The sequence below is a fragment of the Drosophila willistoni genome, assembly GCF_018902025.1.
Source record: "Drosophila willistoni isolate 14030-0811.24 chromosome 2L unlocalized genomic scaffold, UCI_dwil_1.1 Seg139, whole genome shotgun sequence".
Taxonomy (NCBI): domain Eukaryota; kingdom Metazoa; phylum Arthropoda; class Insecta; order Diptera; family Drosophilidae; genus Drosophila; species Drosophila willistoni.
Genome location: NW_025814046.1, coordinates 1,908,457 through 1,930,160, shown reverse-complemented (window position 1 = coordinate 1,930,160; position 21,704 = coordinate 1,908,457). Strand labels below are relative to the sequence as shown.

The window sequence follows — 21,704 nt, the reverse complement described above, 5'->3', positions numbered from 1 at the left end:
GCCTAAAACTTTGCCGGCTCACTAATTGTTTGTTACTTTTTGCGTCGCAGCTGCACATCAATAAATATATACTCACGATCAGGGACGGATTTAGAGAAGTGGGGGGGTGGCGAAATAAATTTTGTCCAAATTCTTTCTAGTTTTTTGCTCTTTGCCAGAATTTTAAGGCTTTTAGTTAAAAGGGCCACCTTTTTTCTCGCAAACCGCTCCTGTAAACGATTGTGTATTCCATCCATGTACCTACACCCCTCTCTCTCTCTTCATATATATACATAGGTATCTACAAAACGTTCAGGTAAACGAAACCCTCTTCAAACTTTCGTTTTTTTTCTTTCGCTGTTATGTCTTTTCAAACAGTTTCCAACCGGTTTTCTGCAAGAATTCTTCATAAAACACAGTCTCTATGTTTATTTATTTATTTCTTGTTTATTTCGTAAACCAACGCCAAACATGTAAACTTAAACTAAAGCTGCTTTTTTAATGAATGCCGTAAAATCGGCATATAGAGTCTCGGGCAATTCAAAGGCTGGAAAATGTCCACCGTCTGTGTAATGTGTGGTATGGATAAGATTTGGGAACTTATTGGCCAATTGCTTATCGGATGTATGGGCCAATTCGTGCAAGAAGTGGGCACAACCAGCCTTGGCCTGAATGGGTACTGAATCCACATTCAGACCCAACTGGGACTTGTTCATCGATTCCGAATATAGACGCATCGATGTGGTTATAGAATTTGTCACATAGTATATCATAATGTTGTCCAATAGCTGATCATAGGTAAAACGTTTCGTGAGGCCACCATCTTCAAGATTTCTAAAAGCGGGATTCGTCCAAGTGGAGAACTTTTCAATGATATAGGCAGCAAGTCCCACTGGATTATCCACCAAGGCACTACCCACAGTATCTGGTTTAGTGGCTTGTATATGGGCATAGCCCATCTCTTCCAGAATGTGGGCAAACAAATCACCCGCTCCCTTATAGAAGTGAGCATGTTGACTATCCAAAAAGTAACTGGGAAATATGGATGCCAGAATCAATTGAATGCTACCCATGGGACTGTTATTGCTGCACATATTCGAATGATAGGCCAGAACATTCTCAGGGAACAAAGACGCCAGATTTGACCCAATAAGAGAACCCCAATCGCCGCCTTGAATCACATACTTTTGGAATCCCAGACGTAACATCAGATTGCGCATAATCACCGAAACTTGAGCCACACCGAGTCCTGTCTTAGAGGAGCCCTGTTGATGAGAAATATTCCATTAAATTTATTTTTAGAAAGTTTATAATTCTTTATCACAAGTTTCATTACCTGAGACCAACCATAGCCGGGCAGACTGGGTGCAATCACCTCGAATACATAATCACTCTTATCGTTCGGGGTGGTCAGCAATGGTATGAAATCGTAAAATTCACGCACTGTGCCCGGCCAGCCGTGCATCAATAAAAGGGGCAACACTTTTTTGCCAGTCGTCTTGGTGGGCTTAGCGTGGATGAAGTGCATTTTGAGTCTACAAAAAATTAAATACATATATTGGGGGGGAAAAGGTTAATGGGCGATGGGTTAATATAGTCATTAGGTAACACTATTTTATTTTTAAATCTCCATCTTCAGCTTTCTCATTTCGCATAATTAGTTTGACCCGGAGCTGGATGGTTTGCATAACACAAAAAAAAAAAACTATAACTCACCCCTGAATCTCTGTTTGGAAATGTTCAAATTTCTTAAGATACTCCTCGCGTTCGCTCCATTTGTTTAGATAAGTGTCACGCCAGTATTTCACCACATTACGCAGTTCTTTGGAATTGAAGCCATATTGAAATCCAACACCCTCTAAAGGTTCTTGCAATTTCAAAGGTCGACTCAGTTGGCCCTTCAAATCGGTTATGATCTGAGAAAAAAGGCGAACGGATATCACACTAAGTGTTCACCAGATATGGGATAGATACTTACTGCTGGATCAACACTTATATCAAATGGCAATATCGCCTTGTTCTCTTTGTACAAGGCTTTGTCTCCAGGACCCCAATAGGCTTCTGTATCTAAATCGGGTCTCTTGCCAGGAGCTGATAAGTCCCGATAGTTTTTATAGCCAACGAAAAATAAAATTGCAATGCCTGCAACTGATATACGAACCAAAGTGCTACCCACCCCTGCCATAATGTATCAGGGGATCAGAAATATCTATGTATAGTATATATATAAATAAACTACTACTAAACGCGTCCACCCGGCACGAAAGATCAAATTGAACTAAATTGTTTAGAAAGAAAACGACGAAAATGTAAGATCGGCATTGTTTGAAAGCTTTGAAGCTTTGTCATGCTTAATGTTTGATTTCATCGTCGTTTCGGGGCGGGGGTTGGGTTAGGGGTAGAGCAAAAAGCTTGCCGGCTAACATGACTCTGCCAAATTATTCCCCATAATCTGCAATTGTCTATGTACAATTCACGCTTAGAATTCAATTGATCAATCACAGAGACTCTTATCAAACAAAATGCTCCAGGGGGGAGCTTTTCTGCTCGACTGGCCCACTGGCCTACTCGATCCACACTGTGGATGGCATTCCCCCCTCCGTTGTGGGGCTATCAATTCGTTTATGCCAAGGTCAAATATAAAGAAGCTTCTTAGAAACCGAAATTTGCAGTACACAATAAATACATATGTACCTGAATATAAATGCTATATCCAATTATATACAAAAATAACTACAATTCTGTTTTTTTTTTGTATTTCGTAAGAATTAATCACAAAAAATTGATTGTATAATTATGAATATACTCGTATGAATGGTATATATGTAAATATGTGGTGTATTAAGACTGACAAATCACTTCGACAGTGAGTACAATGTTTCACTGTCTTCAGTTTAATCAATTTTTATATGTTATAGTATACCGATCCGTCCGCTTCGTCCGCCGTCCACTGCGTACATCAGCTTAGTATTTTATATATATTTTAAAGAAAAATAAAAAAAGTTGTTCTGGAATTGTGAATTTCCTTTTTTTCAGAACAGTTTCGATCACTACTTACTTTACTGTTAAGATTTTGATTATATTTTCTTAAAAATTTTTCTTACAAATTGTACTTTATTTAAAAAAATATTTCCAAATATATTATTTACCTTTAAAAATAAATTAAGGTTTTGTAATTCTGTTGTAATTACTCCTTTTTCTCAAAGGAAAAATGTGAACCTTCAAAGAGGAAATTCAAGAATTGTAATTAAAAACAATTGTGAAAAATGTAAGGTAATGTAAAGAAACGTAAATTTTGTCTTTAGACAATAGTAAAGTCAATAAATTTTAGACTACAATTGCCCACATTATTTATATAAATAAAGCCACTTAAAATTATTATTAATAAAAATAAAAAGTTAAAAAATGAATTCTTTAAAAGCATCTAAAAAAAGAGAGTCATTCTTGATGTCAACGAATTTATTCATTATCCAAGTCTGGATACATTTTAAATATACTTAACAATAAAAAAATATTTGATTTTCATTTCCTATAAAAGAGCTTTTTTTTGTTTGTTTTATTTTTACTGTAAATTAGTGTTACTTAATTTTTTAAGCGAGAGAAATACAAAGTTGGAAATAATTTAAATTGATTGACATTATGTGTCTAACTATCTGAAGTGCTGGGTATTCTCGCCTTGTCATGCTTACTTTGGTATTAAAATATATACTTGGGTAATTAATCAATCGTCAGCTAGACAAAATAATAAACACAAATTAAAATTGTGCCAATAGTATTTGAATTTACTACTAACTAAATTGTAGAAATATAGTAATTTGAAAAAAAAAATGTTCTAACATATTATTTAATTTTTATTAAGAATAAAGAGAACGATGTATTTGTTTAGATTACGATCTTTGTGTAATTTAAATGAAAATTGCATTTAAGTCAGCTTGAGGTCAATATTCTGATGAAGGTAATTTTAATTGCATTATATGTAGTTGTAATTCCCAACTAGTTTTAGCTTTGTAGATATAGTATGGCCATTTTAGCTCCTCAGTAATTTAGCAAACTCTGCTAATAATAGAAAGTTTAGAAAGTTTTACTTAGTTTAAGTTATATTTAGAAAACAACTTATGAATTTTGTGAAGATATAAACAAAAACCTTTCAACCCACCCTCGTAGCAGCGAAATGAAACAGGTCGTTCACTTTTGGAATGGTCTTTGGTACTTAGGCAATTATGATTGTTGCATTTCGGATTACTTTTGACTTTGGCCCAAAGATTAAAAGGGCTAAGAACAAAAACCTGACAATGACTTGTCATTGTTTTTAGATAGGTACTAATGTCGTTAAGAACACATACTAAAAATAATTTCACTGTTCCTGCCTTTCACTATGACATTTGTATTAATTTACGTAATGTTAACTTTTGCTAACTGATTAAGAGTTAAAAATAGGATAAATATTGAAATGTTAAACCACATTTACTTATACTACAAATCTTATTTAAACATTTATAAAGTTCGATTTAGAACTCAGATATTAGATATCCAAGTCCTATAATATATAAAAAATTCTTTAAAAATAACCCAAAAAATTCCTTAAAATTTCAAACATAGAAAGTTGATTATTTTTAGTTATTTAAATTGTATTTGATTGTCGTTTTTCTTACATTTTCTTTTAAATTTATAGGTATAACAAAATATTTCTAAAACAAAATAGAAAATGAGGCAGTTGACTAACAAAACATTTTACGCTTTGATGGAGGTTTCTAACTAAATATAATATGGTGGGTATGTACATGGAAACATCAATTAAATTTGGCCTAAAAAGTCTCACCATGCAAAGCGAGTTTGCGTACAAAGGTTGTGAAATCATTATACAACATGGAAGGCATCTCCATGGCGGCAAAGTGACCACCCTGTTGGAAATACATGCTATGCTTCAGATTGGGGAACTTGTCCCGCAGCTGCCAATCGAAAGCCGCAGGCAAATCGTTACGGAAGCGAGCACAACCCATGGGAACAGGCGATTGAACGCGATCCAATTGCAATGCTCTGTACTCCTTGGACACATTCTCGGCATAGAAACGAGCTGCCGTGGTTGCTGAATTACTCAAATAGTAGATCATCAAATTATCCAAAACAGCCTCCAGGCCATAGACTGTGGTAATGGCTCCAAAATCTTGGGCCAAACCCGGTCCAGCGCAGGTCTGGAACTTTTCCAATATATAAGTGGCCAGGGCCACAGGACTAGATGTTAGGGCAGCGCCAATGGTATCCGGTTTGGTGGCCTGTATGTGGAAGTAACCGCTCTCCTTGAGCAGTCCCTCATACTTTTCCCACAGTGGGAAATGATGATCGATGAAGAAGCGAGAGGGTAAAACCTTTTCGGGGAAATAACTGGCATAGATGCCCTTGAGGAAAGCCAAAGGAGTATGCAGCACACACATATTGGAATGATAACCCAACACATTTTCCGGATATAGTGTGGCCAGATTGCTGCCAATAATGCTGCCCCAATCACCACCCTGAACAAAGAATTCCTTATAGCCCAGACGCAACATTAAATTCCTCATTACTGTGGCCATTTCGGCAGCATTGAAACCAGGACGAGTTGCAGCCTAAAAAAAATAAACAAGGTCAATAAAATATTCCAATTCTTACAACTTGAATCTTACATCGGAGAAGCCAAAGCCCACCAGTGAAGGGGCAACCACATCGAAAGCATAGTCCGAGACATTCTGATCCTTGCCCAACATGGGAATAAAATCATAAAACTCTCTCACCGATCCCGGCCAGCCATGAAGAAGAAGCAATGGATAGACATGCTTTCTGGCCTTTGCCTCCTCTTTGGCATGTTCGTGTATGAAATGTATATTTAGTCTAAGAAATTAAACGATAAGAATTTACCTTATAGATAATGAATTATCGGCACACACACACACACACAGACAGAGACTCACCCTTGTATCTCGGTTGTAAACTGTTTCAATGAATTGAGATACTCCTCACGCTCATCCCAAACTGTTAGATACTTGTCACGCCAATAGTCCGCAAACTGTTGCAGGGCATAGGTATTAAAGCCATATTCAAAGGCAATGCCATCCAAAGGTTCGGTTAGACGAAGTGTGCGATTCAATTGTTTACGCAAATCCTCGATATCCTCACTTGGCACTTGCAATTTAAATTCATAGATCTCCTCATCGGCTATATAGTTGTCGCCATCGCCGGTTCCCCAATAGGTATTATCATTGAACTCGGGCTTTGGCAGTGGCCGTGTAAAATCAGTAAATAGCAAATATCCGTAGCCAACAAAGGCACCGAATACGGCCACAATCAGTCCGAATACTAGCAAGCACTTCATGCTGTTTAGTGATTAGAATTTAAATTAGTAAACGATCCGGCCAAGACCCAGTCTTCTTTTTTTCTCTCACAAACACGTCCGAACGATGGGCGCGTCGTGGCCAAACTGACACATGCAAGTTTCATTTCGGGTATACTAAGTCAAAAAATACGAAAGAATAAACAAAAACAATAAAATATACTATAAGAATATTTATAAATATATATATATATGTAGCAGTGAGTATATGTGTTCAAGCGGCATATAGATAGCACACGGTGAGTTATCTCTGTACAATGGGCTCAATTGGTGGATGACTTGCATTTTTAATATTTAAATTTCAACCTTTGATCGATGCTAGGGGGAAGCCTAATTCAATAATTCAACAAACTGTCTTCATAGATGAAATTCATATTGACGAGTCATGATAACTTTTGTAAAAATCTGTTATATTTAGTATCTATTATCGTTTTCAAACCTTAACTATATTAAGTTTATTTTTGTGCTAAAATACATTCCAATAGGCCAGGGCAAACGTAGGTGGAAAAGTTTGCTTCATAAAGTATGGAATCGGCAGTCACAACATTAGTTTCTCTCAAATTATAACAAATTTTTGGAGCATTGATTTTTTGAGGGTTAATTAGATCATTTATGTGGGGAATCGGTCTTGCCTACATACATTTTAACAGACTTAAAGGAAAAGTATGAAAGGGGAACAATTTTCCCCTTAATATAGCAACAAGTGGTCAAAGAATTCGTTGTTGAGAATCTAACTAAAACTTAAACAGAACATGGATTCAATTTTTTGGACAAAATCAGCCTGGAATACACAAAGTTTAGTAGATTTAGAGAAAAAATAAGAAAAGGGATAAAATTTGATTCCTAAGTATGCAACAGGCAATGAAAGAATTGGTTATTGACAAATTAAAAAATATAATGGAATCTAAATTAAGTTTTTGATATTGAATCACTTTCGGTGGAAATCAGTGTGGGATATATACAACTTATTGTTAGTCGATTTAGAGGCAAAATAATGCTTTGTAGAAATAATATTTCCTTCATTTCCTGCAACGAGGATGCCCCACTTTGGATCTATTTTCGTACTTTTAGTTATAAGGCACTTTAACAGATATTTATAGTTGATTCATATTCAATTCTTGAAATACTTTTTTCGTTTTAGATAACTTAAATTACTTTTTGAATTATTCACTTTCTTGTAGTGGTTATAAGTATGATACGATGAAAAGGTTTAATGATCTATCCACCATAAAATTTGCTGATAATGTATCTAAGAACATATTGTAAATCTAGAAATAAATAAGTTCTATAGGAAAAAATCATTATTTTTGATAACAGTCTTAAAAAATATGTACAAATATTATTTTGAATCCATTCTTTCTCGATTGTACTTCACAATTCTCTTATAGTTCTACGTGATGTCATGAGCGAATCAAAAGGTTTACGTTTGGCTATATTCAACACTTTATGTACTTCTAAAAACCGTAAATTAAAATTATAATTTGACAAGATTCTCAGTGAACACTATATTGAATTTTTATATAAAAAATTGAATTTTTAAGCTCTTGCTAGAATGTATCACCCATGGTAAAATTTCGTGTGAGAGTTACCTGAATGGTCGATTGATTTTTCATTTGAGATACGATGAGCCTCATCGTTTGTACGTGTATGGGTGCGTACGCCTGCAAATTGAAGCAGCTTCAACTACTTAACGCTATCTTATCGTCTAGAGAAATAGAATTTTTATTTATTAGTTTCCACTTGGTAGCGACGCTTATAAATCTCTGCCCTTCTCCACCCATTTGATGATGTGGCCCAAATATTGAATGAAATGGAAAACAAATGAGAAAACAGATCAGTAGGCCACGTGTAAATGAACAATTCAAATAATATCCAAACAAAATCAGAATAACACATTATATATTTGTCTATTACAAAATCAGAATAACACATTCATTATATATTCGTTTATTACAAAATTAGAATCATGCAGCTTATAGCTATAAAAGTACAGACTATAGATGGAACCTCTGAGATATATCGCTTAGGACGTTTCATGCCATTGAAGGAATCTTATTGTATGGATAAGGGTGTGGCTACGGATTCGATACGTTTATTTTTCGATGGATATGAAATTAAAGAGAATGACACAGCCGATTCATTGCAATTGGAAGATCAAGATCAGATAGACATGGTCAATGAGGTGGAACAACATGGCGATGGGCCTGGTGTTGGCCAAATTGCTTAAGGTCAATGAACTGTTTGCGGTAGAAGTGCTACGTTTTCTTAGAAAGGGGCATGCCCGGCCAGGACATGCACTTGTCATATCAAAGGCGCTCTGGCGGCAGGATAATTTGTTTAAATTGTAAGGCGCACAATTATGTCGTCGACATGCAAACACACAAACACAAGTGCACGGAGAAAGCCCTTAGCTAGACACAAAAGTGCCGGATGTCATGCAACCCCCTAACAATGATTTTGTTTGCCTTCTCTGCTATACATATACAAATGTTTTCTCGTTCATATATACATAGTTTGTTTCGTTTTCGGGGCGTGGCATTTAAGGAATGGGGAAAAAAACAATTGAGGTAAAATTAACGCAATTACAACATTGCCGCAAGGACTACCATTCGATATATTCTCTATAACGTCTGATGCAGTGCAGTAGAGAAACTTTTTCTTTTTTCAGTTTGTTGGATTGCGTGCCACCATGAAATCGAATTGATGGCGTTTTGGCTAAGCACTTGGGCCCAAAAGCGTGTCAAACTTGGCAGCTTGAAATCAAAATCATTGAAAAAACAACTCAGAACCGATCGCTATCAAGGCTTCATGAGAATTCCAATGCTCCAGCTTTAGCTCCTGCTCCTATTTCGGAGCCTATTCCTATGCCTGGGCGACCATTAATTGCCGCTTAATTTGCCTTTAGTTTTATTTGTTAGTTTTTGGGCTTCTCGGCTCACTTATTTAGTGTTTTGGATGTGCCAGTTTTGTGTTTTACGTTTTCTTCCACGCTTGAATTTTAATGGCCACAATTATTCCAGCCTGACACGCACTCATCGTAAAAGTCCATTGAACTAAGGAATTGATTTTTCTTTAGGGTTCGTTTCGCATTTCATTCAAACAAAACTTTCACACATTATTCCGCACCATACAAAAAACAAATGGGTGATTATCGAAAAACTATTTAAGATAACAAATTCTTAGTACTAAAATTCATTCATGGAATTTGAACAAAATGTTTCGAAAACAACTATTTGTGTACCATTAGTCAAAGTAAAATTGTTATACACTACTTTGTTGCATTCTTGAAATTTAATGAGAGTTTTGACAGGAAATAAAGTATTTTTATTAATGCATTTTGTTTTACATACAAACAAAACATGCAATTAAAGTCGATTACAGGTATAATAAAGTGAAATGGATGATTTTTCTTCAATGTTTATAATAACAAAGACAAATTAAACAATTTTAAATAGTGTTGATCTCAGGAAGCTTTCAGTATAGAATTTATGGTTAAGGCCTATTACTACCAAAGTCAGTCATTCTTCTTTATTTTAACTACGAAATATGGCAAAATAGTTTGACTAAAAATATTTATTTTAATTACTTATAATATTGTCTAATCCACATCTACAACCAAAACTATACTTTCAAAATATTTCAAAACAACGGAAATGAAAATTGGGTCAACCTCCATATATTATTTGATCATAAGGACAAAAAGCGAAAAACTTTATTTATTTTGGTATTAACTCTGATACGTTTGATTGCAAATGTGCCCAAAAAACTGTAAACCTCCTAACTACAATTTTGTGGGCAAAATATTTTAATAGTTATATTGTTGGTTGCCTACTTTTAGGGTTAGTTCTTTAATTATTCAAACTAATAAATTCACAAATGAAATTAAACAAGTTTGATGAGTAAGCCCAAAAGTAGGCAACAAATATCTTCGAAAACAAAGAATTTTCTTAAAACTTTGCACATTTTGTTATCTTTTAAGTCAGAATGATTAAAATTTGGACCTACTGCCTGATATTATTTTAATCTAAAACTGATTCTTTTTCTTTAGAATATTAAATACTGACTAAACAACAAGAAATTCAATAACAAAGTCTAATGTTAGACTCTGAACGAGAATTTGTTTGTATTTTATTATTCAATGACCTTAGATAGACATTATGTTTGCATCTGCTATCAATTTGGGATTTAAATACAAAATATTTCAATTATATATAATTTAATGAAGTTATGAGTCATAAATTCCTTGTTATTGAAAAAACTTTGATCCAGAAGTTTTCAAACGAAATATATAAATGCTATTAAAAACCAGAGGGCCGGGGCTAACTTCGACCGCGTCAAAGTTTGTATACCCTTGCAACTTTTTTGGTAACTCTTTCCTTACCTAAAGCCATCAAAGTGGAAAAAGGTTTAAGCCAAAAAGGCTAATGTTTGCGAAAGAACGGCCTACAATCTTAGCATAGGAAATAACGAAGATATTGATCAAAGTCACTGTTTTCCACCGATCGTTCCTATGGGAGCTATATGATATAGTAACCCGATATTTATCAAATTCGGCACAGTCATTAACAGATACACTAAACTAACAAATATTTAATTTGAAAGCAATCGCGTCAAAAGTAACGAAGTTATTGAAGAAAGTCACGGTTTACGACCGATCGTTCCTATGGGAGCTATATAGTCAGCCGATCTTGATCAAATTTGGCACAGTTTATATGTATAATAAACTCACCAATATTGAATTTCACGACAATAGCTCAGAAAATAACGAAGTTATTGAGAAAAGTCACTGTTCGTGACTTTGCGGTTTGTATGGGAGCTATATGATATAGTGGACCGATCCGGCTGAATCCGAGATATACAACGCCTGCAGTATATACAAGCCTACATGCAAAATTTCAGCTCTGTAGCTCCAACGGTCTAGGAGGAGTTTGCGTTGATCCAGACGGACGGACAGACGGACAGACGGTCAGACGGACAGACGGACGGACGGACGGACGGACGGACATGGGTATATGAACTCGACTCGTCATGCTGATCAAGAATATATATACTTTATATGGTCGGAGATGCTTCCTTCTATGCGTTGCACACTTCTGACCAAAATTAATATACCCTTTTTGCAAGGGTATAACAAATGATGCTATACGATTGCCTGACTACGACTAAGCCTGTGAATAGCTTTTGATGTGGACAATTAGCTTTACATATGCTCTCCTTTTCAGCTAAGATTGTCTAGTCTTGTAATAAAAGTAAAATTATGAATTATTTATTAATTAGATATATCTTGATTTGAAAACTTATTAATTAATGATCCATTACATTCCACTCGCCATGGGCATCGTCCCATACTGGAAATTCCGATTTCTCCGGCGTTTTTGTACCCATCTCACCGATGTGCAGTAAAACGTCATCATCCTGGGCAGCTGTTAGTGTTGGCTGCAAATTAAATGTTGTCAGTTGACCGAAAACTCTTTAAAAATGAATTTTCGATTTGCAAAGTATACTTACCCATTCGCAGATGAGAACAACAAGCAATGAAATTGCAATTATATATGCCGCAAATTGTAATTGTGAATGCATTTTCTATACCCAACGATTGCCAGATCCGCTGCACAACTGTTTTCAACAAAATTAAAATATACAATATTTATTTCAGTGGCCTAGCCTTATCAGGCGGCTATTTACTGATAGCCAGTCAGAGAGGCAGTCAGCCAGCCGGAGGTAAAAATCGAAATGAACAAATAAAATGTTGGAAATAAAAAATATAATTTTACATACCAACATACACACACACAAACATATATATGTATTTTGTGTGAGATGAAAAGTAAACATCAAATGTAAGCACAACTTTCTGTGAATTTTTTATACTCTTTCTAAGTATTTTGGAATCGAACTGATGGAACATTTTTATGAAACACATTTTAAATATTATTGCCTTTGCTTTTCCTTAGTAGTTATGATTATTAATTTATTAAATAAGTATAATTTATTTTTAAACATCTGAAATATGTATATTTATGTATATTTATTTTACTAGATTTTGAAATCTAAATATCTAATCTAATACCATTTTTATAAATATTGACTTCTTAGACTATTTTATGTATACATGTTTGTGGGTACATTAATGTACCGAATCATTAATTTCCATAATTCTGATAACAAACAATTTTTGATTAGTTAATATTGTGTTAGACCTTTGCCAATCTAACTTAATTTTCATTTAAATGCACTAAAATCCCTAATCGATTGTTATTAAAAAATGTATACGAGGGTAACATACATTTGTTGTTCTGAATATTTTTGTTATCTGTTGATGTTGCTAAATATTTAAGCCTTTTAATTGCCTTAAAGCCCCAAAGGATTAGGACTGCGATTGAGCCTAAAAGCGGTACTTTAAAATATTTGTAATAAATAATTTACATAAATAAAAACGAAACAAATTTAATTGTGCATTTTGATTTCTTCTTTGTTTTAGCTTTCTGATTAAAAAAAAAATGTAATAACACTGTTACAGCATTTTTATAATTGGGTCACGTTTTAACGGACTTTGAAGGTATTTAGGCATTTCTTAAAAATTGCTTATCCAATTTTTATAATTCTTATATGTACATTGGATTGGGAAAATAAGTCCTTATCCAGCAACGTATCTTAGAACATTCAAATGAATATAGAATTTTTAAATTTTTGTAGAAACTTTTTAAGCTTTTAATGCCATTGTATTGTTTCCTTTTTTCTATTATGTTAAATAATTATGATTATAATTATAATTAGAGACTTAAAAGTAAAGAAATTTTCGTTAATAGCTCTCGTCTTAGATTCTCAAATAAAATTCAGAGTCCAGCAAAAATTTAAATACAAATTTATGATATTTTCACATAAGGTCTGGGACTTAATTTTTTACTCCATTCCTGTATCTTTTATGTTTATAAAAATACGACGTCCTGGACTTTCGGTATCCATAACAAAGGGATTCACTTGAAATCCAAAATTCAATTTTAATATGTTATTTTTATGCTTGAAAGAATTTCCATTTCTGCATTGTAAACAAACTGAATATACCCTTGAGTGTAAAGAGAATTAAATAATGTAAAAAAAGAGAAAAGAAAAACTTTTGGGTTACATTTTCGAATTGAACTTTTGCAAAAGTAAAATTGTCAAAGGCTTACATACATATGTATTGCATATGCACTGATGCAAAGCAAATGTTAAACAAACAAAGAAGCAGACAGCAAAAAAAAGTGGTTCAAATGAGGGGATTTTTTGTTGCCCTTTGTATCCCCTCAGGGGGATTTACTTTTTATGGGGTCCCTACCAATTGGAACACGTATAAAAGTGCATAGAAATGAAGGAGACTTCAGTCATCGAATTGCAAGATGAAGGCTACAATTATCATTGGATTGGCCTGCTGCTTTGCCATCATGAGCATGGGCATGAGCTCTCCCTTACCGGAGGATCAAACCACACCACGTCCTTTCCTCAATCTCGAGGGCGGTGGCGGAGGACAGCGTGGCGATGGCTTTCATATTAATGTGCAGGGACGTGAGAATGTCTGGACCAGTGATAATAAGCGACATGAGGTGGATTTATATGGAAAATATGGTCAACATTATGGTGGACCTGGTGGCACTTCACCAGCCAGACATGAATTTGGTACCATCTATACCTATAGGTTCCCCAACTTTTGATTACATGTAATCTCTCGAACTGTCGAATGAAATAAAGATTGATCCTTGAACACGTTCAGTTACCCCGGAACATTTAATATTTGAATTTACTATTTACTTAGGTAAAGATGATCTTGCAATTTGTTTAAATGTACATGTTATTTCTGTGCTTTATGCTTGGTTGGTTTTTTTATCTTCTTGTTTTTTTGTTTGTTAATAAGAAATTAAGCAATACCCATGCCAATGACGATGACAGGCGAGACAAAATGCTTTTTTTGCTAATTGGATTTATTGCGTAAACTGTCAAAAGAATCTTCTATGAAAATTTATCATCCAAGAGATTAAGCCAAAGTTTAAAACATTAAAACACACACAAACACACATACACGTATAACAAATAATGTTAATATTCATTTATTAACTATTACGGCAGACCAACGAAAGCGAAGGTTCAGGTAGTAGGCGTTGCGGCTGCTGCTGCCATTGCTGATTCATAATAAAATTCAACTTATGGGTAAATTTTGGATTCCCATTTGGGGATTACTTAAGAAAAATAAAGAACTTTAAAGTAAGGAAATACGCTGACCTTGTCAAATGGCAGATGATGTCACATTTCACCAAACCTATGTAGACAGACTCCTCTTAGGTAGCCAACAATTTTTAATGGCAAGTTTTGTGTATTGTGATTCGTTTTGTCTATCTTTAAATATGCATAGTTCCTTGCCGCACACAAAATCATAGTGCAGAACATTTCAGAGGAATTCTGGACTTGATTATTACATTCTGCATATGTGATTTGCTTTATTATATAGTAGAAAATATATAATGCATTATCATGTGGATGATCTCATATACATATGATGTACCAAAAAAAAATGTTGTTAAGAAAGGGAAGAGGTACTTTGCCATGTACTTCACACAAATATCAGATATTGCGCACAAACTAGTCGAATACAAAACTCATAAAATTTAAATGTATTCTAACTCACGTTTGCCATAGATGTAAGCATCATATCATTCATATATCATATATCATTCACATTATTTTATCTTCCAATCAAAATTTACCATTAATTGCTTTTAATGCTCTTATGCCTATTTGAATACAGAATGGTTTTTTTTTGTTTTGTAATTTGCTTATTTATTTGTTGTGTTTATTAGAGCTGCCCTTTTAAATTGAGATGAAATGAATTGTTGGGGTTGAGGTTAAGGGTTGAGAAAAATTTAAGCACACCTATTTCCAGTAACAATAACATGAAAAGCAATAGATTTCTCGGTAAGCCCTTTCGTTTGGGTACTTCCCTTGTTAGTATATATATTAAAATCAGCTTCCTTTCTATATTTTTATTGATTATTGATTTTATACCCTGTATCCAAAAAGGAATGTTACGTGGTCAGATTTTTACGCAATTGACATTGCGCTCTCTCCCCTTTAATGGTCTGTATATTTGTGGAACCGAAACTTTCTCCAATGAGTTTTAAACAAAGTAAGGACAAGAAAAAAGTAAAAAGCTTTAATTATGTATATTTTTCATTTTCCCGTCTTATTTATGCTGGAAAATAACTATCATGTAATGGTTTCATTAATTTATATTTGAACTGATGAGTAAATATTCGTATATATTCACATATGTAGGTAGCTAGTTATGTAGGTTGAGTCAAATTATCATCACACCACAGCAATCATCACAGATTGCAGGGTATTCTGTAAAGAAATTGGTTCGAGATGGCAACCCGGTTCAGAAAAAAAGGAATATTTAGTCCACATCGAAATGTGCAATAAGTTAGTCGCATTTGACATTATACTCATTATTAGAAGAGACATTATTAAGCAGTCATACGAATTTGGGTAGGTGTTCGCATATAATTTATATTTGAATATTTCTAGAACCTTATTATTACAAAACAACCAGGTTTTTCATATTAAAAACTGCATGACTATATTCAACATTTCGGCTACTCTAATTATTTAGTAATGAATATTCATAGAGAAGAATACATCCAAATGCATTCGTTTATCAAAATGAACTATGTAAATTTGAATTTAAGGTATGTAGTATCAAATGTATTTTTGCAAGGTTCTAACATATACTCAATTAAATCTGATATAAGTATGTATTATATCTCATACTTATAAGTATGTATTATATCTGATATAAGTATGTAAAATATATCAGATTTAATCAGAAGAGAATTCTTGATGAAAGTTTGTGGTTTAGTTTTAAATTTCAAATCGTTGCTGATGATGGTTGATGATAATGATTTCAAAAAAGCTATAGAGGTACTTGGTAGAGAAAAACGTTATTAATAATAATATTTTTGTTCGTGTGATATTAAATAACAATTTTTATTATTACATACATACATATACATATGTATGTCCCCCAAGAAGGTTCCATCGAGTGTGAATTTGTATTTTTGTGAGTTCAGTTTAAAAAATACCCAATAATTATAATGTATTAAATTTTATAATATCGATAGTATTCAAAAACTAACCGAAAGTATCATTATGTAATTAATTTATGAATTAAAATACTTAAATTTTTTTTTACCACCATTACCATTTGCTTAACATAAAAATGCAGTTTTACAAAAATAAAAACTAATGTTTTGTTGATTCGCAAACCTACAAACCTATATATTAATAAACTGTTTTTTATTTTGTTTTTATTCACCCGACAGTTTGACCTCGAGCCGGCAAATCATACAACTAACAATCAAAAGGTCGCAAAAATCAACAATTATTCAATAAATAAATTTATGCATATTCGATCTACATAACTAATTTGTTTAATCAGATGTTTGGATTAATAGATCGTTCTTGGGATATATTAAAAATATGATTATATTGTGTGTAATCATTTTTGAGAAATGTATAAAGCTAAAGAAATTGTAGGTACTTTGTTCACTATTGGGAATCACTTTTTAATTCTCAACATTTACACAAGTGGCTTATCAATAATATTATATTACCACATCGGGGATCTACTTGTGAACCACTGATCTTTTTTTTTTTTTCATTCAGAGACACATCGTTTAGGTGTCTCATAGTCTTAGTATGGGAATCCCGAGCGGGAATCTTTCTTTCAACCAGATAAGACTCAGAGATTTTCGAACCAGCTGCCTGCATCTATAAAAAGCTCGACTGCTTTCATTTGTCACATCAGTCTAAGACATTTTGTTCTCCCTTAAGCAATTCAAAATGCAGTTTACTTTCGGTTTGCTAATCCTTGGCCTGGCATGTGCCCTTACTGCGGCCTATCCTCAGCCATATCCCGACCATGAAATTGTGGTCACTAATCCAGAACCCTTTTCGGTAAGAGCAAGAAAAGAAAGGAAGTTTAAAATGTAATTAAATTTAATTTAAATTTTTTTATTCTTTCTTTTTAGTATTCACCAGATTTCGAAGCACCTCGTGTTCGCCGCCAATTGCAGTTGCAGGGCGGAGGCGGTGGCAGTCCTCGTCAGGGTTTCGATTTGAGTTTGCAAGGACGTGCTCCCGTTTGGCAGAGCAATAATGGACGCCATCAACTGGATGCCACTGGTTCATATGCTCAGCATCTGGGCGGACCTTATGGCAACAGCCGCCCTCAATGGGGAGCAGGAGCTCAATATACTTTTAGGTTTTAGTAAAATTAGCGAAGTAAATTAAATAAATTATAATAAATTATTAAAGCTGTTCTAGCATTTGGAAAAAGAAAACTTTTTAACGATTTTTAATAATGTTCAACATTTTTTTTTGATAGTTGTTGGACAAAAAGTTTACTTTTTACTTAGTCATATCTTTAAATAATTTTTAGAGTTTTTCTGTTAGCTGTTTGAGAAAAAGTTTATTTTTTACTTAGTCTTGTCTTTGAAATAATGAAATCAGTTGAAACAATTTTCAAGCTAAACTTCTCTGACTTTTTTTGTTTGTCAGTTTTAAGGGAAACTCCAAAATTCAGAGAAACAAAACGGAAGACAAAAGGATACTTTAATAAAGGTTATAAATAAATGAGTTACATTTTTAATGAGGAAGTTAATTAATTACATGGTACAAAATAATCCTTTCTTAAATTTAGTTGATTTAAGCTAAAAGTAGGATAAAATCTTCAAATTAATATTTGTTTTAAAAGATTTTTTTTGTGAACTTCTGGAGTTTGGATATGTCTTAAGTCTTTAATAATGTGTTTTGCTTTAATTTGATAATTGAACCTGATTAACAATGTATACATACATACATACATGTTATGGAATCATGTACGTTTAATAAACTAATTCATAGAAATAAAACATTTAAGCAATTCAAAATGCAATATTCGAGTCTCATAAGGGCTGTTTAAATTTCGAATTGGTCGTTGCTAACTTTTATATGCATAAAAAGTGAGAATATGCCAAAGTATATGTAGCCGATCAATCCTATTAAAAATAAATAAAAGCATTATCATAAAAAATGTTAAATTGTCTAGTGTATTAACTATTATCTTACCCATGACTAAGCTAGACACTATCAGCATAAAGATCTCACTTGTCAGTCCATGCGAAATTATCATACAAAAAGCAAGAAAATTAAAACTTATCATAAGCATTAGGACAAACCCAAATCCAACCAGCCAGGGGGTCAGTAATATGTAACGGTTCTACAAACGAAAACAAAGATTCATTTTAAAATTGTACTATATTAATATCTATATTTAATCATTACCTTTGTCGTACCCACAATGAGCATGATCGACCAAAATATGTTCAATATGCAAAATATAAAAACACACACCGCAGCTGGGACCACTGAAATAGAAATGCGGAAATAAAAACGCGGATAACAAACTTACCACTACCATCTAATCGACATACCTATATAAATAAGCTCTTGTGGAAGATCTAGTACAACCCAGATATTTGCAATCACATGAGGATTTCCATAAGCTATTAATAGAACCATGATCGCTAGGAATGAGACAAAAGATCCTAACCAACCAATGACCTTGCCGGCCTTATGGAGACGCATCCCAAACAGACGCTTCAACATTTTCGATACTCTTAGACCACTCAGACGCTAACTAAATATATCTGGTTTCTAGTCGAAGAAGGTATTTTTTAGTCGCCTAAAATGTTTTTTGTTTAAATAATCTTGTTTAATTAATATTATGTACGCTACGTGGTCTTTATTCGAGCTGGATTCTAAGCCTAATAAGCTTTTATGTTTGCTTAGAGAGGCCTCTCTGATGAATGCGAGCATCTGTAAAGCTTTTCAGGGTAACCATATATAAACATTTTTGATAATCATAATTGTCAAAAAGATTAGTGTTATACTCTTGCACAAAGGGTATATAAATTTTGTTCAGAAGTGTGCAACTTGTAGAAGAAAGCGTCATCTTTCTCTGTTGAATGCTTTTGTTTATAAAGATCGAGTGACCATATCATATCATAAATATTTCATTAGGCCGATAAATTCCTTTTTAAACTTTTTTAAACTCTGTATAGTTAAAAGAAAACACTTGGTGGTAGATCAGTTAAAAATAAAATTATGACTATTAACATGTTTAGTTTTTCATTTTATAACTGAAAGTTTAAAAACTAATGAATATTTTGTAAATGAGAAATGAAATAAATTAATCAAGCTGCAGCTTTATGTATGGAATAATTTAGTAAATTGACTTCATTTCCTCACAGGAACAACTTGGTATCGGACTTTCTGTATATCCTTATAGAGGGAGAACATTCCGTAGTAAATATAGATGCAGAGAACTGAAAAAAGGAGTTAAGAGTTTAGTTGGTTCATATTAGATTTAAGGGTTAGATTATGGTGGTTTCTAGCTCATAATTTTGGTGACGGAAACAGGTTATTTGAGGTGGGCAATCGATTTTTTTGTACAGAAATCATTCTTGAATATCGAAATTTGATCAGTTTCAGTTTCAGGATACGTATTGGTTTGGAAGTCCTAGACGAACTAGGAACTTGGGTGTTGTTTTAAAATGACAAAATTATAAGTTTACAGAAAATTATAAAATCACTTTCCATGTGTGAAAAATTGTATATAACTAACAAACGATTAGAAAGAATATTTCTTGGTTAACCTGGTTAACCTATTCTACATATATCAATTAAATCGAAAATTCGTATGTACCTACGTATATTTATATTTATGTATTTGCGAAAATTGGCAAAAAATTAAGTTCTTGAATGCAGTTTGAAAATATAACTTTAAAATAAAAGTTTGAATTTGTTAACACTACAAAAATGCACTAAATCAGAGCTGCATGAAATAAACGATTTTTTGAATATTTTGTCTTGCTTGGAGAGATAACTTTATAAATAAAAAGACAACAATTTCAATTTAAAATTGAATTTCAAAGCACTAAAATAAGATATCACTTTTGAAAATCGGTTCAAAAATTACAGATTCACAAAGTCTTTAGGTTTTGTTCTGAATTTTTGAATTAAATTTTGCTCGGACTGTGTTTTGTGAAATGGATAAAGGATAAATCATCCTTTAAGTGATCAAACGTTTCTGCGTGACCCGGAGCGTTTGCTTATCCAGCTAAATGTTTAATAAGGCACTGCTTCATCATTTTATGGAATATCGGACTAGAACTCAGCATTGGCATAGGTCAAGAAATCAAAAGATTGTTTAGTTTTTTTAAAAGTCCACCCTTAAAAAATTGTCGTTCATGCCAGAGCGCACATTTCTGGGTGGTAATAAACTTATTTGCTTATCAACTTGACATGTCTGCAATATTAACATAAAATTATGTAGTTAAGCGATAAGCGGTAAAATTGTGTCTAATCTAGACTGAGAGCCATTAGTAAACGATTAGAAATTTTGATAGTACCCTTATCTTAATTTCATTTTTGAGGCAGTCGTAAATTAGCATGGAAAGAACACTGACGAATCGGAGGTAACTTACCTATGCCTACGCCACAGCGTGTCAGTGATGCCAACATATCGATTGATCCCTGTAACTCAATGAATCTATTCACACGATGTAAGTTGTAGCTTATAAAAACCACCAGGGCAATGCCATATTTAATCAACCAGGGCAAGAGCATTAGATGACGATTCTGCAAAATAAAACAGAAAACTGTCATAAATTTGTAATTTGGTTATAAAATTCTTTCAAACCTTCATAATGCCAGCTATCAGCAAGCCAGACCAAAGAATATTCAAGGCAAAGAATACCAAGCCAATGCTCCCAATTACATGATCTGAAATTAAATATTAAATTAATTAATCAATTTGCATCATATTTCTCTACTTACCCATATGTACTTTTTCCTCAGGCGTAAAGGTGACCACAAAATGGTCTGCAATGGGATCACCATATGCCAGAGCTATGCCTATGCGGACCATCATCACAAATGAGAAAAGACATCCTAACCAACCAATGGCCAATCCGGCTATACGGATACGCAAGAAAATAAGTCGCTCCAACATTTTGCCTGGTTTTCACTTCACTCTAATGGACAACTGAATTCATTTTGGTGCCAAATGTTTAATTTAATAACCAACGAGCGAGAACTTTTTGTTACTGTGAAGCTTTTAATCACACTAACACTAACACTATCGAGATAAGAAACTGATTATCTGAAAGTTTCATTAGGTTCATTGACTGTTAAACGGCATAGTTAAATTTGTTTAAATCTCATCTGATATAAGCAGATTATTTCAATGGCTTTCAAATTTATTCAATAAATCTGATCGGAGACCAAT

At 33.4% G+C, this 21,704-nt stretch overlaps 6 protein-coding genes across 6 annotated transcripts; 3 read left to right on the top strand and 3 right to left on the bottom strand.

Moving 5' to 3' along the window:
- Window positions 1-406: 406 nt before the first annotated feature.
- Window positions 407-2,246, bottom strand: LOC6638508 (juvenile hormone epoxide hydrolase 1). Its single transcript, XM_002061445.3, has 4 exons — window positions 1,958-2,246; window positions 1,696-1,895; window positions 1,316-1,514; window positions 407-1,244 (listed from the first exon to the last, which is right to left on the bottom strand). Exons 1-4 carry the CDS (start codon window positions 2,162-2,164, stop codon window positions 459-461), a joined length of 1,392 nt encoding a protein of 463 aa, XP_002061481.1. The 5' UTR covers window positions 2,165-2,246; the 3' UTR covers window positions 407-458.
- A 2,336-nt stretch (window positions 2,247-4,582) lies between these two features.
- Window positions 4,583-6,423, bottom strand: LOC6638509 (juvenile hormone epoxide hydrolase 1). Its single transcript, XM_002061446.4, has 3 exons — window positions 5,925-6,423; window positions 5,640-5,844; window positions 4,583-5,582 (listed from the first exon to the last, which is right to left on the bottom strand). The coding sequence occupies exons 1-3, from the start codon at window positions 6,323-6,325 to the stop codon at window positions 4,785-4,787; spliced, it is 1,404 nt and encodes a 467-aa protein (XP_002061482.1). The 5' UTR covers window positions 6,326-6,423; the 3' UTR covers window positions 4,583-4,784.
- A 1,770-nt stretch (window positions 6,424-8,193) lies between these two features.
- On the top strand, window positions 8,194-8,851 carry LOC124459822 (small ubiquitin-related modifier 3). The gene has a single exon (XM_047009539.1). It carries the CDS (start codon window positions 8,310-8,312, stop codon window positions 8,568-8,570), a length of 261 nt encoding a protein of 86 aa, XP_046865495.1. The 5' UTR covers window positions 8,194-8,309; the 3' UTR covers window positions 8,571-8,851.
- A 4,870-nt stretch (window positions 8,852-13,721) lies between these two features.
- On the top strand, window positions 13,722-14,104 carry LOC6638510 (diptericin A). The gene has a single exon (XM_002061447.2). It carries the CDS (start codon window positions 13,723-13,725, stop codon window positions 14,032-14,034), a length of 312 nt encoding a protein of 103 aa, XP_002061483.1. The 5' UTR covers window position 13,722; the 3' UTR covers window positions 14,035-14,104.
- A 3,091-nt stretch (window positions 14,105-17,195) lies between these two features.
- LOC6638511 (diptericin A) lies at window positions 17,196-17,688 on the top strand. The gene is made up of 2 exons (XM_002061448.4): window positions 17,196-17,329; window positions 17,404-17,688. Exons 1-2 carry the CDS (start codon window positions 17,216-17,218, stop codon window positions 17,641-17,643), a joined length of 354 nt encoding a protein of 117 aa, XP_002061484.1. The 5' UTR covers window positions 17,196-17,215; the 3' UTR covers window positions 17,644-17,688.
- Window positions 17,689-19,650: 1,962 nt separating this feature from the next.
- Window positions 19,651-21,438, bottom strand: LOC6638502. Its single transcript, XM_002061449.2, has 4 exons — window positions 21,254-21,438; window positions 21,117-21,199; window positions 20,902-21,055; window positions 19,651-19,740 (listed from the first exon to the last, which is right to left on the bottom strand). Exons 1-4 carry the CDS (start codon window positions 21,426-21,428, stop codon window positions 19,652-19,654), a joined length of 501 nt encoding a protein of 166 aa, XP_002061485.1. The 5' UTR covers window positions 21,429-21,438; the 3' UTR covers window position 19,651.
- Between the last annotated feature and the right edge of the window lie 266 nt (window positions 21,439-21,704).

Coding starts and splice junctions, on each gene's coding strand:
- LOC6638508 (XM_002061445.3), bottom strand. CDS start 2,164: ATGGCAGGGGTGGGTAGCACTTTGGTTCGTATATCAGTTGCAGGCATT. Junction 1,896..1,957: donor ATATAAGTGTTGATCCAGCA/GTAAGTATCTAT, acceptor CTTTTTTCTCAG/ATCATAACCGATTTGAAGGG. Junction 1,245..1,315: donor CCGGCTATGGTTGGTCTCAG/GTAATGAAACTT, acceptor TCTCATCAACAG/GGCTCCTCTAAGACAGGACT.
- LOC6638509 (XM_002061446.4), bottom strand. CDS start 6,325: ATGAAGTGCTTGCTAGTATTCGGACTGATTGTGGCCGTATTCGGTGCC. Junction 5,845..5,924: donor TTTACAACCGAGATACAAGG/GTGAGTCTCTGT, acceptor TTAATTTCTTAG/ACTAAATATACATTTCATAC. Junction 5,583..5,639: donor TGGGCTTTGGCTTCTCCGAT/GTAAGATTCAAG, acceptor TATTTTTTTTAG/GCTGCAACTCGTCCTGGTTT.
- LOC124459822 (XM_047009539.1), top strand. CDS start 8,310: ATGCAGCTTATAGCTATAAAAGTACAGACTATAGATGGAACCTCTGAG.
- LOC6638510 (XM_002061447.2), top strand. CDS start 13,723: ATGAAGGCTACAATTATCATTGGATTGGCCTGCTGCTTTGCCATCATG.
- LOC6638511 (XM_002061448.4), top strand. CDS start 17,216: ATGCAGTTTACTTTCGGTTTGCTAATCCTTGGCCTGGCATGTGCCCTT. Junction 17,330..17,403: donor CTAATCCAGAACCCTTTTCG/GTAAGAGCAAGA, acceptor CTTTCTTTTTAG/TATTCACCAGATTTCGAAGC.
- LOC6638502 (XM_002061449.2), bottom strand. CDS start 21,428: ATGTTGGAGCGACTTATTTTCTTGCGTATCCGTATAGCCGGATTGGCC. Junction 21,056..21,116: donor TGATAGCTGGCATTATGAAG/GTTTGAAAGAAT, acceptor TTTATTTTGCAG/AATCGTCATCTAATGCTCTT. Junction 19,741..20,901: donor ACGCTGTGGCGTAGGCATAG/GTAAGTTACCTC, acceptor TCCTTTTTTCAG/TTCTCTGCATCTATATTTAC.